Consider the following 20,614-nt stretch of genomic DNA (forward strand, 5'->3'; position numbering starts at 1 on the left):
TCCATAACTGGTTAACTTTTGCAAAATATTGTAATAATATTTTTATAAAATGTTACGGAAATTGACAATACTCTAGGGTACTGACAATATATTTTTATTTTTTTTAAAGAAAAATTATTCGGAAAAGGACAGATATTTCAGTTAAACATCAATTTTTATATGTCAAATCCATAAGCAAACGAATTTCCAGACAAACTTTTAAAAACTTTATTTCATTTACTAATCCAATATTTCATTGGAAGATCACTTTTTGGTACCTAAAAAAAAAAAAAAAAACTAATTACAATATTCACTGGGTTCCTTTTTTGTCCATAACTTTTTTGATTTTAAATAAATTTAGAAAACGTAGTTATTCATATATATATATATATATTTTTTTTTTTTTTTTCAGACCCCAGTCACTTTTTGATTGATAACAAAACATCTTATCTAATCTTCTTGAGCTCCAAAAGTGGTTTTTGTGATGGAGGTATATCATAAATTCCCCTTTTATGACACTCCCCACCCCTTTAAAAAAATAGGCTACCCTGGCTTAGCCTGACCAGGTTCGAAAGAGGGATCCATGTAAAATTTCAGTGTCTTAAATCAAAAGGTGTGGGCACGCATGAAGGGCACATACACATATTGACAAACTATATTTTATATATATACGGAAGACACGTATATTTATTCTGCAAATCGCTTGCTCTACTTTTGCGATATTTTTTTTGTTTTTTTTTTTTTGAATGAATTGAAAAGGATACGCATTGGCTTTTAACATAATGAGTATAATATTTTAAAGAAAAAAAAACCTACGCCATAAATTGATTCAAATGCTTACTCAAGCATAAATTATGAGTTGTATTTTTTATACAATAATATATTATATACAATGTATAAATATACAAATGAAGAATTTTACATTTTTTATCCATCCAAACATTGAAGCTGGTATTTTTTTTTTAAATTATTTAATATACAATGTATGGACTAAAAAAACTATTTTGAGATTATGTTATGTTTTAGCAATTGTTTTGAAAAATATAAATTAAACCTTATTTTTTTTTATTACATTTGAAAATCAAAGCCATAAGGCATCAATTTTATAGTTTGCTAAGGTAGAACTTCCCAAGTTCGAACTCTTACCATAAGAAGGCTGTGCTACGGTAGTAAAAAAATATTTTAATAAAGAATATTTGCTACGAAAAAAAAAATATTTCTATTAAGAATTCGTACATCTGTGTGAAGAATATATACATACTACCCGCAAAATTGTATACATTCAGGGTTAAGATAAAATATATAAAAAGTATTTAGATCTATATTTATTGGCAAGTACACATTCTTAATTGGATATTGAATAAGTTTCAATAATCCCTATTTTTAAGAAGAAGAGCCATAAATACAAATTGTATCAAACTCTTGAATAAAATAAAGTTTATCCCACATTCATATTTAATATTTGGCAAGGAAGATAGTGTCGAAATGGCAACAAACGCTGTCTCATTATCCAAAATTGCGTTTTTTTCAAGTAGTACATAATATATATGACTAATAATGAAGCAATTTTTTTTACTTTAAAATATTTTTTGAGTGTGCATAAGTTTATATTCGAAGATTAATTCCTTTATAAATCCTTTAAGCCTTAAAAAGCTTAAAATATAACCATAACAAACAAAATATAGACGGATTTAGCTATTATTTAAACAATGAAAATAGGCAAATATAAAGAGAAATATTTTTATCTAAAGAAGCTTAAGAAGTCTTATATTATGTCTGAAAAGAAATAAAATCAAATTAATAATATTTTTGAACAACACATACTATATAAAAGTAAGCACTACTATGAAAAAAAAATCAATTTTCACAATTACATTTTGCTAATATAAATGTTTTTCATCTCCGAACTAAACCCGTCAAAATAAAAACTTTCACTTGCTGAGAAAAAATTTTTTTATATGCCCACCAATGTACGCGGGTATTTCCTTAAGAATTTTTGTTACAAGGATAGAGAAAGGAACTACGCAGAAGACATTGTCAAGTTTTTCTCCACAATGGTCATGTTAATTCTACTCTACTCTTAAATTTTTAGTAAGTGCATATCAGACGTGGATGAAAAGAACATAGAAGATAAAGTTGCTGTTTTTGTTTTATATGTTATGTACCCATATTTTTAGCTGTAGACTTTAATTTATTTTTACATTTGTCTGTAAAACATCAGTGTCTATATTGATGGGTTTGGTTTTGATCTAAAGGGTTAATTTCAAACTATACGCTTATGTGTGATTGATTTTATTTCAATGGCTTTTGATATATTTTAATATTTTTTAATCTTTATTTTTTATACCAATATTGATAATTTTAATAAAAACTCAATTTTAAAAACAAAAAAAAACATGGAAACCTTATTATTGTATTTCTTTATTTGAGCAAGTAAAGACTTTTTTGTTCTATTTTTATATTGGAAGACTAATTTTGGAATGAAAAATAAAATTAAGTTAAAATAATCATGTTACAACTATTTTAAGTAATTTAAAAAATATATTTTTTTACTGTGATAACATAAATGAAATGGATGGAGCGACGAATCTCAGTGGACAACACGTTCGGCAAAAATTATTCTCTTGAACTCAATGTGCTCCTAGAGAAAGAAATACTTTAGGTATATGGCATTTAAAGACAATTTATAGATTAGATGGAGTAATAAACGCTGGTAAGATTTCCAATGTAAAGAGTATTTGCTCAATTATCTCTGGATTGAATCGCCTTACATATACAGGGTAGGACTGCAAAACGTAGTTTCGAGAGATAGATTTAGGAAAATAAAAAGAAATTTATATTTTCAATAATAAGAAAAAAAAAATATTGTTCATAAAATATGTAGACAAGGTTTTTTCAAAACTTTTCCCCTCAATATGCCCAACATTATTATCCATCACAGGCTCTACATATTGCCTAAAGGCCACGTATGAGTAAATGACAAACTCATTTGATGGCATTGAGAAGCGTTTTTCTTCAATTGGTAAGTTTTATTTGGTGTGGTAAACCCTTAGAATATCTTCTTTTTTTTTCTGAAAACCACCAAAATCAGTCTGTCAGAAGATGGGGTGAAAGAAACTAATATAAAGAATGTCTGCGCATCGTAGTTTGTAGGCACAAAATTAGACATTTTTACGAGCGAAAAAAGTGAGTTGTTGAATGAAACACTGAAATAATCTTAAAATTACGGACGACACCTAGGAACCAATAGCCTTTTTGATTATTGCTCTCTCATGGTTTTGAAATATATAGCATTTCATAGGTGAAACATAATATCATACCATTAATGTAAATTAACATTTATTTTCTTACTTTTTTCGCTCGTAAAAATGTCTAATTTTGTGCCTACAAATTGACATTATTGATTTTGTTTTCTGAAAAAAACCACAATGTCCATCAAATGCTTGCAGAAGCTTACCATGGATATGTTTTAAGCAGACCACAGTGCTTCAGGTGGTTTGAAAAATTTACAAGGGGTGATTTTAACGTGACAAATGAAGAGCGCAGCCGGCCACCGAAAAACTTTGAAGACGCCGACAACCTTTTACAACCCGTTCAAACCGTTAATGGTGAATGCTACCAACAACAATTGACCAATTTCAACCATGCTATACACCAAAAATGCCCAAAATATGAAGCCAAGCAACTGAGGTAATTTTCCTTGATGACAACGCACCACTGCATCGCTCTATAGTTTTCAAATTTCTGATGAGATACTATAAATATTCCGACCGTGAGCAGAACAGGAGATATAAAAAATATGTCATTAGTACCATCTCAGTACTACTCACCAGCCTTAAACGTAAAGAGTTGACTTGGGCGGCAAACTCATACCTATTGGGGCAGTTATTTCATTCAGGACTTATGTTATTTATTGTCCCACCACGGACAGGCCTTCCCAGCATCCCCTCAACCTAACCCACAATGACTATATCGAGTGAACAACAGTGCAACTCTTCGCACACATACATAAATACATGAGTAAAGAGGGCAACATAAAGGTGGACACAACAAAAAAAGGTAGAGATATGTCTGGGTTTCTAACTATTTAAAATAAAGTGGGGTTCAAGGGTTAAATGCTGGGAGGCCCAGCAAACGTTATTGCGCAGACAAATCGCACAAAAACAAGAAATCAACTACGAATTCAAGCCACTATACAAAGGTAGAGGAAGGAGTTGAGTGGGCATCGGATACAGTATATAACGAGCGGATAATTCCTAAAATAGAAATATGATGTCTTCAGAAGTGTGTGAAAAACTGTGTGAATCGATATCTTCAATGGACTTTTAAACTGAAACTAGCCAATTCTAGGAGGACGCTCTCTTAAACACACTTGGGAGGTTTAGTGTGTAAAGTGGAATAGAGACATAGTTTTCCTCTTATTTATGAGACGGATGTAAGGGTTTCAAATGAAAAGTAGAATTGGAGTAATTCTTGCCAATATCATAGTAAATTTCCCTTTCCTCTCCTCCATTGTCACAGCCAACTGTGGCTGATCTCATTCAAAGCATTCCTTCATTGTCAGGGTTTCCATGTTGATTTCCGTTTTATTTCTTTTAAACATACCCATTATACACATAATTTTTATTACTGTACATGCAGTATATATCCTTCTCTAGGAACGATGGGGGCTCAAACCTATGCTCTTTGAATTTGAGCAAATACTTTCTTCTAAGGATGTTTTGCATTAGGCTACGTTGTTCCAATTTTTAAGTTTAGAAGTTGTTTTCTTTTCCAGTTAGTATCCCTTTTTCCAGTGTTACCATTTATTTTCCCACACTTGTACTTAAAATTTATTTCTATTAGTAGATAGAGGGTACAAATAATGAATTATTAATGCATTGTTAGCTAATCAAAATATTACAAATTTGCAAAAATATTGGACTAATTACAATATTTTATAGGATAGATATATTTATTATTACGTTATAGATCCTGCAACTTCTACGATTCATAATATGTTGAGTCAAAAATACATGTTTGTAAAAGTAGTTACTATGCAAAAAAACTTTAGTTTTAAAAAAAATAAGACTTCTTCAATTATCTTATATACTTTAAACATTTTCGTAAGAAAATATTATTTTTATAGAAAAAAAGCTTTTAATCCCTAATAAAGAATACTAATTATATATGTAATCATTCTTCTAGGCAGGAAGGAAGTTTGGAGTAATTACAATGAATATATATAAAATAAAACTCGAAAAATTTTAATAAATCCTAATAATTTTAACAAAAATAATTTTTCAGAAATTTTTGCATTAATAAAAGTTGATTATTTAATAAAATGGGAGATTGAACATTTTTTTTATTAGGTTCTATGAACTGAAGCTGGGTTGACTCAGACAAGCCAAAATGAAACATAACACACTTATATATATATGTTATTGTTAAAATATAAATATATTTATGAATGAGAAGAAAAAAAAGTTTGAAATGTTTAAAAAAAATGAGTTTAATAAAACTAGAGTTAAATAATATATTTCAGGAATAAATAAACATTTCAAAATGTATATGTATTATAGCATATTTAAATACTTTATGATTTATATTATTGATCAATGATCAGTTATTTTGATATGAAAAAGTCACTCTCAAACCCCCTATTCAGGGCCCTGTCCTGGCTAATAATTATATTTGCATTGAAGTATTAGGTTAAGTAAAAAGTTCATATCGTTTTTCCCTAAATCTTTTTAGTGAGCTATATCTCACGTTTAATACACCCATGGAAAAAAAAATCTTAAAGCATTCTTAAGACTTAATCTTACACTGAAAAAGGTTCATATACCGTTTTATATTTATTAAAGCCAGTTGTGTGTTACAGCGTTCCAAATTGGAAGTAAAAAAGAGGAAGTTCGATACATTCCAAGGATTCTGTTCTGGTTAAATGGACGTCAAAAATGTCGATAAAATAATAGAAATCGTTAAATTGCAACGACCTGTGAGCACTCATGCCATTTCTTAGGAACAAAGATTTGCCATAAAACCGTAAGGAACTATCTGAATGGGATAATCCTAACTATGTTAATTTTATTGTCAAAATGAACCGAAAGAACGCTCATAACTTCACCTATTATAACATAATAAATATAATAAAATAATGTAAATGTTGGGGCCCACGCATCTGTTCGTCGTGCCCTCCAAGACGCACCAAAAAAAGCAAAATTTCAGGTGGAACACGTCGGGCTAGGCCGAAGGACAGAAGTCTGCCGGCCAGAAGGCAGCCACGCTCTCACCGATGAAAATTTAATATTTGGGTCTTTTTTCAAAATATTACAAAAAATTTTATTTAATTTTAGAAAACTTTTTTATAAAAATAAAGTATTTTTGAAAAAAATATAACTTTTTGTGAAAAGCTGTTGATTTTTGAAATTAAAAAAAAATATATATATTTGGAATTTTTTTCCCAGAAAATAAATTTTTCAAAATTTTTTTCTAAAAAATTTTAAATTTTGGATTGTATTTAAAAAAACATCCAAAAACAAAGCCCGTTCTAAAATATAATCTTGTAGACGACCCTGATTATCTACCTATTATTTGGTTTATTACTTCATATGTAAGAGCAAAGAAACTTTAGAGACTCCTCATAAATTTCCAAAAAACATTTCACTCTTTAGTAACTACTTTCCATTATAGGTAGAAATGATTTATTAGTTATTCAAAAAAATATACAAATACTAAAATAAAACAACCTACTTCTCAAATATAATGGTTTTTGTGAGGGGAGTAGGAAATACACACAAAGGTAGGGAAACAATTGATGCTGTTAACAAAAACTAATGAATTAGTGAAATTGTTTCCTCTAAAAAAAGAAGCCACAAAATGGCATGTACAACATATATTATATAAATTGGTAATGAAGCCTTTTTTTTCTATAATCAATATAAATAAATACAGTCAAATGTGTTTTTTTGTCAACAGAAAAACAAGCTGAAAATATTAAATAATAGACTTTCTATGAATTTCTCAACATTGAGTTTGAATTAAATTGTATTCTTCGACGAACCATAGAACAATTTATATCAACAAATTATTTTGCTTCATGTTTTGGATTCAAAAATACCAAAAAAGCATTGTCATAATGACAAAAAAAAAATTAATAGACTATATATGAATTTTGAATTACCGAGTGGTCCATTTATATTAGAAACTTTGAAATTTAAACTTCAACAAGATATAAATATTAATTAACAATATAATTTCAACAAAATTAATACAAAAAGTAGATAAATGTCAGAGGTCTCTTAATCATTAAGGTAGACCCCCTCAGTGGCAGTGATGGCTTCCAGGAGGAAAAACGCCTGGCTCCTGCTGTAGATGTAGCCCTCTGTAATGGCTTCCCAGTGCTGATTAACAGTGGCTTTGAGGTCGAAGGTGTTTTGATGGCAGACACAGCGAGTATTTTCCTCAACATACACCCAAAGGTGTAATATAGGAGGTTGGCACCAGGTCTGTAGTGTTGCCAAAAGGTTCAAAAAGAGTTCAGAATAACTCGAAAGACTCATTCAAAAAAGTCTTACAACGAAGGAGATGGGTTTCTTTCATTGCTAGTGTCAAAAGTGGCCTCTCCATACTCAAAAGGATCTTTCCACCCAAATTTTTTTAGAACTCTAGAAAGTCTGGTATAAAACCACGATATTTCATGCATGCAACATTAACTTAAAGAAAATGCGCTTCGGCTGTTTTCTATAACTCTCCGGATGCAGTTTTTGTTTTTTTGTAACTAATTGTTTATGCTTTAACATATCGAAATATAAATTAATTTCAATCCCTCAAACTTCTTTAATTATTAAATTTGTTAGTGTTCAGATTTCAATGAAACATCCAGGACATTGTCTTTTTTCGATGAACTATAAAACAATTTATATCTAAAAATTATTCTACTTCAACCATCGAAGGCACAACAAAATAAGATAGAGTAGCAAAAATTATTTGTCATAAAAAAATAAATAGAAATTGATAGACTATATTTGAATGGCTAAACGTGGTCAGATTATGTTTTATAAATCAACCAAAGACTCTATACTATTATTAACATTCGAAAATGAAAATTGAATGGAGATGCTTGGTCTAGACTGGAACTCTTCAAATGCGAGTCCGCACGTAATATTCCAAAATATTTTTTGCAACACAAAGCAAAAATGGATTAGATATAGAATAGCAATATCGTCTATCTTTACCAACAAGAGTCGACGTACCCCTGAGGAGTGGATGTGTCGTTTTTTTGGAACTATAATCCAGACTTCCTTCCACCTCTTTTATTTTTGCACTTGTACCGCCCCTGTGGCAAGAGTGTCTGGTTATATTAAAGAAGAGGTTGAGTCCTTCCGACTGGCTGGTCTCGACGTCCGTAAATATGGAGGAGGCTCTAAAGATTGAGTTTATCCTAGGCAAAGTTCAGGGGCTAATATATGCGGAAAAAGTAAGCGATCAACCCGTGCCAATAGGGATTGGAAAATTAGTCAAAAGATTATTAGTGGAACTTGACTCTTTTAAAAACGATAAATCCAATGTGATTAAACAATATGGCTCTATAACCAGTTCATCTAGGAAAAAAGGAGATAAGATATTTGATTTTATAAATATACATCTCTTTTGTGTGTATTTTTTTATTACTAAAATAATTTTAGATTATTTTGTTCGTCTCTTTACGAGCGCGTGGGAGAAACCTAAAGAACGTTGTATTTTTATTTGATGAACTTTTTTTTTCACTTTTTATTTATTGTACTTATGTAGCTAAAGAGGTTTTTGTCTTTGGGCACTAATTTTAAGCTATAATGTTTATTTATATTTGTTTATTAAATGTAATTACCCAATTTATTATGATGTATTCTTATATATTATATAATGGGAAATAAATACATTTAAAAAAAAACAACATTCGAAAATGTATCAACTCATCTCAAAAATAGGAATACAAGGCCGTTCATTCATCTTAATATGTTCAAGATATACTGGGCTGTGTGTACATGATGTGGAAAAATATATCAAACATTTTTTTTTGTTATGACTTTTGTGCTAGATTTTTGCTGGGTATTTTCAATTTCCAGAACATTTAAATACATATTTTTGTATTATTTGAAAAAATGAGCCAGTTATCGAGGATGATTTTTTTACGTAATTATTATATAAAACTTATTTTGTTTTTGTAGGTACACTACATTATGCAGACAGTTTTATGCAATTTTCTTTGAAATTTTGATTTTTGCAATTTATTTACAAAAATAAATTCATCTAGACAAATTTTTTAATACATATTTTTTGTATGTTTTGAAGTTTATAACTCATAATCACACTTTAGCTTTGAGAATCCTCATATTGAATGAAATTCAAATACATCAATGTAAAATGTATAAGTACTTTCAACAAATTTAGAACTTATTTGAATCGTTATTCTGTACACTGTTATTGAATGAAACGTTACGATTACTCTCTTTACCAATTCTTTTTTTCGCCTTTTTATTACAATATATGTAAATATTTAATGGTTATATTTCTGAACGTATGTAGTTCCTATTGAGAAAAAAAGGCAATTAGCTTAACTACGATGTATATTGAATAATACTATTAAGCAAAATAATTATATCAATAAATATGTATATTAGTAAACGACAAATGTAATAAAGAATTAGTTGTATAAAGAAAAAGTCTATGGTGGGTCTTTTATTTACCCAAAAAGGATAAAAGAAACTTGAGAGCCTTTTTAAATAATTAATAATTAAATAATATGCACCATCCTTATAAATAGTTATAATGTATTAATAAATTATAAATATTTATAAGGATGGTGCATATTATTTAATTTTTCAAATGTTACTTTTGATCTAAAGATATCAAATACAAATTTAGATAGTTACAAACAGATATTACTTAGTTAGCAATTGTTACTGCTGTAAATTGTAAGCATTTTCGTTATGAAAAAAATAATAATAATAAAAAATTGGTAATCCTGACAATTTAAAATTTATATCTGCACATTTTCGTTTACTTAAGTACAAAAAAAATGTATTTTGAGCTGTTTTGGCTTAGACTCGTCCAATTTAAAAAAAAAATCCGCCATTGCTTGAATATAATTAATTATTATGATATACGCCACCTTAAGCATACTTTGAATAAAAAATATGCTTGATGTGAAGTATAACAAATTAATAAAGAAGAATAAACATTTCGATGAAAATTACAGTACTTGTTACAACTATTTCCTTTGTAGTTAGCATTAAAATATCTCAAATTTGTCCTTGATGAGTGAGTTTAGAATGTTAAGAAATTATATCAACTGATAATAAATAATCACAGATTGAAATTTTACCAAGAAAGACAAACGACTGCCTTATTACAAAAAAATAATTATGCGAAAGAGAATTACTTTTATCCTTTAATACTGTTTTTATCGAATATTTCAAAGAATTATAAACAGTTTCATTTATTTGTTTTACAATTATCGGCATTATGTTAATTTATTGTAAACTTAAATACTTGGTGTTACATTTGTTGCAACGGTACCATTTTTTATAAGCGCTAAAATACCTTAATTTTCTCTGTACTAAGTGAGTTTTGAATTTTGAGCAAATTAGATCGACTGATTGCAAAATAATAAGTAAAAAAATGGTTCACACATCATTTACATTAATGCAAATGATATCATTTTGTAAAAATTAATACATAATTACAAAAATAATTATCCTCGAAAAACTACTTTTATTCCTAATAACTAGTCGTTATAAAAATATATTTAAAAAAGTTTACATAAATTATTAACTTAAAAAAAAAACAATAATCTGCATTATATTATAAATTTTGATGGACATTTTATGAATGTAGCTTTTTTCATGTTTGTGATAAGGAACTGTTGCAATTGTTCCGTATCATAACTGTCCCGGCCTCTCTTACATGCAAATTTTGGTAAACATCACCCATTTAAATGTGGTAAACTAATAAACAAACATGTTGACCGAAAGCTAATATTCAATTAACTAAAATTATTGCTCTATTAAATTTGTAAATAATAGATGCTTATAATATTTTTTTAAATATAAATTAGATTAACCAATATTGGCTGTAATTTGTAGTACATACCGGGTTTTTCAAAATTATTTGTACATAATTTTATGATGAAGTTTTTAGTAAACCGATTGTAAAGTTCTGCATGTTTTTGGATAACTCAGTATATTAGACGCCGAAGGCTACGCATTTTGAAATAATAAAAAGTAATTCAACATCGTGAAAGAGAAAAAAATTGAAGTTACGACTTTACTTTAGGCCAGCCATCCCATTTCTAAGGGATCAAGATCACTAATGTATCTAGAAGAATCGCGTTTAAAGTTCAAAAACATCTGAGTGATGGTAAAGACATCAATGACCGACCCCCAGGTGGCATAACAGTCCAGTTAATATCCAAGTACGTAAAAACAGCCTTCAATGACAATCCAAAGATGATTTTTTTTTCAAGAAGAAGAAGGTGACAGTGGCACATTGTCCCGGACGGTGAAAAAGGCTAGTTATAAGTTTCTCATTCATAGAGAAAGGCCTCTTCTTACTCAGCAATTGCAAGAAATCCACCTAGAGCGTGTCAATTAAACCAAGGGCGCTAATTAAATTATATTGATGTATGATCAATTACAATAAGTATTTGCAATACACCAGATAAAACTTCAACAAAATCTCTATCATGGGTATGATTTGTGAAGTATAATTAAATGCAACGACTTTTAAAAAAAACTTATGGATGATATTGAAACACAAGCATTCATAAAAAAAATTGTAAGATTTCAAACCTTATGAATGCTGCACGCTTGCACAAAATAATTTTCATAATGTTCAAAATTTGCAAATTATTTCTATGTACTGAAAAAAAATATACTTTTTGACTGTAGGATCCTCACATTTCGAAAGTTTAAATGATAAGCTCCACTCTAATATACATATATATTTGATTCTCTGGTTTCAATTTACTTCTCGAAAGAATTTATTCATGTTCATATATCTTCTGATATTTAGGAATAAAAAAAAGGAGTTTAATCATTTCTGTAATGGGCTTCTCATTCTCTATGGTTTTTAGAAGAGAAAAGGACTACGAAATAACAAAAAAATGGAGGAAAAAACGAATTGTAAGAATACTGACCCTATTCTTTGTACAAAGTTTTTTAATATATTTTTTATCTACACTCAATTCCTTTAGAGATTATTTAAGATCAATACAAAACTCTTTAAATATATTCCATAATGATTGATTATGGGTATTTCCATCTATCTATCTCTCTCTCTCTATACATATAAAGTTAGGATGGGAAAAGAAAAACTGTCCTTTTGAAGTTGTGTTTTTTCGATATACAAAGTACAAAAGGAAGTTTAACCCTCCGATACTTTTATTCAAATCCTAAAACAAGTACTATCCTGGGCTGTTTATCATCCCAGCATATATACTGTTATTTTAGCAATATAAAACTACTTTTTTCTATAGTAATTGTCACATACGATATAAAAAAGAAACCGAAAATCAACATGGTAACCCTGAAAATTTGAATAATGTTTAAAAGGAGAGCAGCTTAGCTGTCATTACGTTTCGTTAGATCTTCTACAATCCCCTTTGACAAGGAAGGAGGGGGGAAGGAAATAAACATGTACATTGGGAGTAATTACTTCATTGTCCAGCGTCAATCCTATTCGGAGTCCAATAAAGACTTATAAATAACGTATAACTCAGCAACAAATCCTCAAGGTTACTGTTCGGTTTTTATGAGAACACAAAAATGTTCAATCAGTTTTTGAACATAATTAAATGTAGTAGGAAAAGAAGTTCACTACTCAGGAGTTAATTAATAATGACAAGAGCTGAGGAAAAGAAAATTCATTCTTCCGATTACCAATTCCAAAAAAGTGGACCAGACTTAAAAATATAAACAGTACACATGAATGAACCAATGGACCACTTTTTCACTAAGATATTTTTTATATTTGTAAATACATAATCTAAAATAATTATTGGAGAAAATAGTTTTTTTATTCTGTAGAATCTAAATTATTTGTAAACGAATTTATCATTATGAAACAAGGAATATTCTTTACTCTAGAAGATAAATCATAAGAAAACATAAAAAAATGCAATTTTAATTTATTTATAACTCAGGATATAATGAAGTACCACCCAAAAAAATAAAGATACAGGAAGACACATAATATATTACATGGAAATATAAGTTCATAGAGTGGACAAACACCCCAGATAAATAATGCAAGATTAAGTATGAATTTTTGAGGATAGTTTACTTACTGGTCTCGTAGATTATAGACTCCGCCAGAGCCTTCGTGGATCCCTAATGCTGCAGCTAGTTTGTCTACTCCTTTATAGACATCTAATATCCAAAGCTCTGCAGTTTGTGCATGTCCATGATGGTGCTCTGAATCTGAGGGATACAGATTGGATACAAGGGCTTTGATAGCAATTGATGAACGAAGAACACGTTTCTCTGTAGGTAAGAGCTCAGATTTTTTCATTTTGGGATCACAGTTTCCCATGATTTGATTCGGTATGAAAAGGAATGAAAGGAATAGGATTTGAAGAATTGAATTCATTTTGGAAATTTTGGAAGTGTATGCTTTCTGGATTAAATGGTTATTTAAGGAAGTTTGGAAGTTCACTTCTTGTTATTTTTCACTGACTATCTGAAAAGAAATGACGGTTACAGTAATACTAATAAAAAGTATACGTATATATGTTTTGAAAAATTTAATATGGGAAGTTTTCACAAACGTGTACCAAAAGGATTACAGAAATGTTCACTGCGACCTTTACACTGTGTGGAACGTTTAACCTTTTTTTTTTTTTTCACTCTTAATATTTATTTTTTTTCCTTTTTAATTTTAATACAAATTTAATTATCCTCTATGCTGATTGCCCCGTAAATATTAGGTTATTTACAACATATTTTTTATTTATAATAACAGAAAATATAGCTCAAGTAGTAAAATAATTCCTGACGAGATTTGGCAATATATGTATCATCAAATTATCTTCTTAGGAATAAATATTAATAATTTCAAAAAGTTACTGTTAATTAAATCTGTTCAAATTTACATACTTTTTATAATTAAAGGGATGATAGGGTTATTCTCTATTAGTTAACATGGTTAGTTATAAGAACCTTAGTACATTCTAAATATAGTTAAAAAAAGTATTTCAGTTTACTGACTTTATAGAGATTTGCATTTGAGCGTATTTTCTATGTATAATAAGTAAAAGATGGTGCCAATGTGGAATTCTAAAAAAAATTTATATTTTCTATAAATATGATATAATATGAAACGACATAGCTCAATGGACAATGTACTTGCGATAATTTATTCACTGGAACTCAATGTGAGTAAGTTCGCGCCTCAGTCGTTCCGAGAGAAAAAAATATAGTTTATGTGTATGGACTTCAAAGAAAATTTCTAGGGCAGATGGTGTTATTTTAATACTATAATTTTTAATTATACTGAACCAGTGCAACTCCATCTGACAAATTAAAGGACCATAAAATAATAATAATATATTAAATTGAAGTTGTTCTACAACTATTTGAGTAACAAAATGAACACGTCAAAGTTAGGTCCATGTAGAGAAAAAAGCAAGAATTATAAAAATGATAACTTGGAGGCTAGATATGTAAAGAAGGGGATAGATTCATTTCAAACTGGGATCATGAAGCCCTATCAAAAAGAGCTTTCGGATTCTGTCATTAATAATAAATTCTATTCTGGTACTGATTCCTCATTTTTCGATATTTCAAAAGAATATGAAGCTTTACTGAATTTGATTTGAAAAAAAACAAGATGCATTCAATGAACCTAAAGAAGTAAAGGATTTGAATTACCAAAGGTATATAACTAAATACCAATCTTTGAGAAATATTTTTGGGGATAGAAGACTATTTATGGTTTATTTACAAACCTTTGATGGTTTGAGAGGTGATGAGCATGAATAAAATGATAATTCTCTATATTAAGTCTGCTATAGATAGACTTTAAAATGGTTAAAAGGAAATTTTAATAACCTTAACATAAAAGTTATTACATTTTGTATTGATACTGCAATAATTACAAATTTGGATCCGGCACAAACTGAGGGATATACCTTATTATTTTTATTTTTTTAAAGTTTACAATGGCAATATTATCGATTATAGTGATATATATCAGATTTTGAGATTTATTCAATAATTATCTATGTATTTATATATATATATATATGTATTACTATCAATATATAATTACATATAAATCAATCTGTTATAATATATTGAAACATACATGGAATACAAGTTTTGATTTTATTACAGTCAACTATTTAAGATTGATGTAACTAATATCAGAGAACATATTTTTTCCTTTCAAATAGAATCATGACATCTGTTTAAGAACAATGAATATAAATCGTTATTTAAAAAATTTTAAGACTGAAATGGGTGAACGATTTCGATTAATTGATTTTTGAAGTTTTGTAAAATTAAAATGTGATGCTTGCAGCAAAGAGTCTTTCCATGCCTGCAAGCTTATTCCAATATTAAAAATATAAAAGACTTGCACGATTCTTACTTTTCACTTGTTAGAGTGAAGTATCTCACGATCGACTGTAGATGTAGTATGTTTCTATATATGGTAGACTAGGCTCAGAAAATTAGGACACTTGTAACGTAGTATTCTATGCATATATTTATATGAGACCATGTTGTAGAGATAAAATGTCGCTTAGTTGATTCACTGATTTAGTATTAACTTCGTTGTTACTCATGAAGACAGAAACACATCTTTAATAGTCTAAAATCTAAATAGTCATATTCTCTGTAGTCTGAAAAACAGTCAATGTTTTATTACAAGAATAATTTTAAAAAGAGTTTTAATCCACCATTGTATTGCCTCAATAGCTTTTGATACTAATATGTAGAGAAAACGGCTTCAAGCTTTCTCACATATTCTTTCAAGTTATAATACTTTTGTTGTTTCAAAAGGTCCTATTGACTTTGATACAGAGAGAAGAAGCTGTGTTAATTACTAATTGGAGTTACGGCCAATACAATAACGGTAATTAGGCAAACATATATATAGTTAGATTTTTATTTTTTATACACATAACTTCGTATTTCGTAAGTATTGAAGTGCATTTTTAAGAGTTACTCACATCATCTTATAGTACTCTTGACATTTGAATTGAGACACGGAGACTCTGACCGAAGTAAATTAAATAACAGTATGCAACAAAATTCAAGTCCTGGATTGTCCCCAGGCTAAAACTCACATTTATTATTGTTATTTTAGGCTTAGAATACAAAAATGAACATTAAAACCTTCATTCGCAATAGTTTTCTATAAAAAATAATGTTTTGTAGTATTTAAGATTCCAACCCATATTTTGATGTGAAATAACTATATGGATGAAAATTAAAGGAAACAACAGTTCATACAAAAATTTCCAGCATCGAAAGAAAAATTATTTTGTAGGTTATCTTGATTATATTGTCTACAAAATGTTTCCAATTATAGAAAAACAAATAAAATAAAGGATCTTTTTGTAAGCTAATATTTTTAGCGTATTTTCTTAAATAATAAAGCCTGATATTCTAACTTCAAAAGATTTACTATTAAAAAAAGGTTGACTTTGATTGATTTTTTCAGTTTGACTCTTAATATTCTGTCATAATTTTCAATAAATATGCAATGATATAAATAAATCAACCAACAAAAATCTTTTAATTATTCAATATATTCATTGCAAAATTGTTTTAATTCAATTATCTCTTTCCTATCATAACTACTCTACTTTTATAAAAATGCCTCTAGTTGGTAAAAAAAAGGAAAAGACAAAAAGAATATATATTTCATACATTGTGAAATAGGTTCATAGACTATTCATTATTTTGGATGAAGTACAGAGTAGTTACCAACTTACTAACCTTGGGTAGTTTATGTTGTAAAACATCGGAAAAGAGAACATATATCTTCTTTAAACAATCACCAGAGACATCATAACTTTTTTTCTTCAAGTTTACGCATATAACTAATATAATGAACCAAGGGATTGTGTGTTTGTTTTTTTTGTCTTCAATTTTAAGTTGTATCTTGTGCATAAAGATTTTTCTTATTTTTATACCGGCCCATATCAAGAGAAATTAATTACATAACTGCAAAAGTACGAGTCCTTATATATAAATTTAGATGCACAAAAACGCCATTGCCTAAGGATTTTACTGTAATATTGTATTTAATATGTTAAAAAATTAAAACTAATTCTTTTTATAAAATAATATGTTAAAATATAGTTGTACCAAGGTACAAACAAAAAAAAGTATTCCTATGGAACAATATTTGCAATATGGTGTTATTATGGATATAAGTCTAAAACTTCATTAAAAATTGATCTTGATTATCAAGGATTTAGTGTTTAAATCAATGATACTTCAAGCAAATCAAAATTAAGAATAATTACAAAATATCACCGTGCATAAAATATACTTAAAATTTTATTAAACTAATTAAACTATTAATCAAGCAAATTTATAAAGGATACTTCACAATTTGGGACGTATTGCAAGGGCAAATAAATCAGGGGGGGATGTCAGGCGTGGATGATTCTCAATTATACGACAAGCACGCTTTTTCCTTTAGATTCCACTAATAAATTATTATTTTTTATCAATCTAAATTGGGTAAGTTGTATATTATTATTCTAAATTTGAAGCTTAATTGTTTATTTCCACTCTCTCACTTGATTCATTTAGAAAAAAAGGACGTAGGACTGAACATATTTAAAGTCCCATATTGAGAACCGGTACAACTCCAAGGAATATTATTCATTAATTCAAATTCAGCAATGACAGACGTGAATGGTAACATTAATAGTTTCTAAAACAATGTTACAGCTAAATCCAAAGATTTTGTAATGAAATGTTATTTTAATTTACTAAAAAATTTTTGACCAAATCGAAAAGCATACATTAACTTTTTTGGTACAATGTTCTTTAAATGAGTAATAGAAATAAAAATTTTAGATTGATGAAATACAAAAATAAATGGATAATTTTTTTTCATCTTTTTATGACATAGTAATTTTTTTTCCTACTTATATGTTTTAACTTTAACCATTATGAGTAAAAATTAAATTCCATAAAAGGTTGATTTAAAAAAAAATTACTCCCTTGAGTTGAAAAAGATTTTTCATACGTATTCACATAGTTAAAAGGAATTGAATTTTAGTTTTTTCATAGTGTATACCATTCTTAATATGTAAACAACTTTTTATTACAAACTAATTTTTCTAACTTTAATGGAGAAGTAACACATATATATTGAAAGTCATGAAATGGTTTTAATTTTTGCAAGAAAAAAAAAATATATAGTTAAAAATTAAAATGACATAATAAATCAAAAAAAAAAGTGTTAAATGATGTCTGTTGGTCAGCTTTAGATAAAATTGCCGAACATACAAATTATAAAACTATTTTTCTTTGATATTTGTGATATTTACAAATTGTATTTTATTATTATTTCCTCAAATTATGTAAAAGGCAGCTCATGTTAATGTATTATCTATTAATGTAATAGTGCTTTTGTTCCTACCCACGATCGACTCAACTTTCTCCTCACACTCTACAAAATGCACATCCTTCCCATCAGTCATGATTTCTGATAATTCACTGAATTAGTGATGAAACACTTTAACGTTCGAGCTTTAACTTTATGACCTTTTTATTAGAGTACAAATAAGAAAATTTCATAACTATTTGACAATATTTTTTAGCCTTTAATTTATTTTACTAATTCTTTATAACAGAGTTTATTAAATTATTTTCAAATAATGTTATTTAAAATTATTTGTTAAATATTTTATGTGCTAGACAACTATTGATTAATTTTCTACAAAATTAGTCATAACGCTAATTTTGAAGGATAAAATATTTTTATTTAGTCGTTTCTAACTATAACTACCAATTTTCAATCCTAATGAGAGGATTTGGTTCCTTTAATTTACACTTTAAGTTACAAATATGAAAAAAAATATGTTTTTTGTTAAACACAAATGAGCTTGTCCATAGTTTTTTGTAAATATTTTGTGTGTTTATTTTTTTAAAAGAAAAGAACTCAAACGGCGAAATGTAATTTTTCTAAGAACTTTTTCTTGCCTAAGTTAAAATGTATTTAAAATATATAAAACAAAATTTAAAGTTCAAACCTCAAAAGAACCTTGTTAAAAATGTATAATTAGATGTCATTTTTTAAAGAAGAAACAATTTTGTTTACAAAACAATTTTTATTTTAAAGTGTACTTTGTGAAAAAAAATGTACTAAAGAATTTTTTCCCAAATCATTTGATAATTATGTAAATTAACTTTTTTCCAATGTCAAATACAATAAAATATAATTTGTAAACTCAATGTGATTTTTAACCTTTACAATTATTATGACATTTGTGAAGCATTAAAAAAATGACTCTCTAATATTTTTCAAGTTAAGCTGTGAATAAGCTCTGCACAATATCCATTTATAATTTTGGGAAATTTTATCCCAAAAAAATGTCGTTTTTTTACTCTAATAAACTAGTCTAAAAAAATGTTATCATTATTTTACAAATTTCTAATTTTTAAATAATATCTTAATTTTTGTTAGTACTTTTCAACAACTTAAAAAATTACCGAATACATATAGTAAATGTTTCTAGTGTTGCTGATATTTTACTTTATTTATAAATTTAATATTTCATTTCATCAATTTCTTAAGCAACTCTGTCGTGTTTATTTATTTGAATGAATATATGTTTCAATTTTTATCACGTTCTTATATAAAATATATATAATTTAATTTATTTTTTCGTTACTTCGAAGAATAAGTTAATTCGTTGAGTCCTTAGGTTTATTTTTTAAAAAAGGAGCTCTCACGTAAGAAAAATGCCTTAAAGGCACTTATCATGATTTCTTAAATGAAAAAATTATAATAATATTATTTAAGTAGATTTATCTGAGTGTGTCTTTAATTTTTTTTGGGGGGATTCCAAATTATTGAACAAGCACATTCAGCAAAAAAAATATATTTGTTTCAAGAAAGATATTTATCTCATCACGAACATTTTTATCAAAAAACTTACAAATTTTACACAGAATACATACAAAGAAATGTTTACTTAAATTAATATCTATTTGCACCATATAAATTATAATTAACACATTGCATATAAATTTATCCAATCAGTAGAAAAGCCATGTGAAGACTAAAAAAATATTAAATTACTTAGTTGGAAATTTATAGCGCATGAATTTTTTATCCGTTTTCCAGCAAAAGACATTACTACAGCGAACGTAATTGACTTTCCCCTTTTAAAAAAGTACGAGTATATCCTTTAGTCCAGGAATAATATTAATTTGATTACAATTTTATTGAGTAAGAGATATAAAAAATCATATAGATAACCTATTGATATTTTTACTTAATTATTTTTTTTAAATAATTGGATAATATATATGTGCTGGGTGTGTAATTGAAAACAATACATTTTGAATCTACAAATGTAACAAGTTTCATTTCGGAAACTAGGGAAGCTACATTAATTAAAGTTGTTGGTATATGTTTGCAA

General features: G+C 27.7%; 1 protein-coding gene across 1 annotated transcript in view; it reads right to left on the bottom strand.

Moving 5' to 3' along the window:
• Positions 1–20,614, bottom strand: part of LOC121120523 (uncharacterized) — a 222,038-nt gene that overhangs the window by 193,293 nt on the left and 8,131 nt on the right. Inside the window, exon 2 of the mRNA XM_040715404.2 lies at positions 13,286–13,677. Coding sequence (XP_040571338.2) covers positions 13,286–13,587 — 302 coding nt within the window. The 5' untranslated portion in view covers positions 13,588–13,677. The remainder of the gene's footprint in view (positions 1–13,285; positions 13,678–20,614) is intronic.

The sequence above is a fragment of the Lepeophtheirus salmonis genome, chromosome 6 (genome assembly GCF_016086655.4).
Source record: "Lepeophtheirus salmonis chromosome 6, UVic_Lsal_1.4, whole genome shotgun sequence".
Lineage (NCBI taxonomy): Eukaryota > Metazoa > Arthropoda > Copepoda > Siphonostomatoida > Caligidae > Lepeophtheirus > Lepeophtheirus salmonis.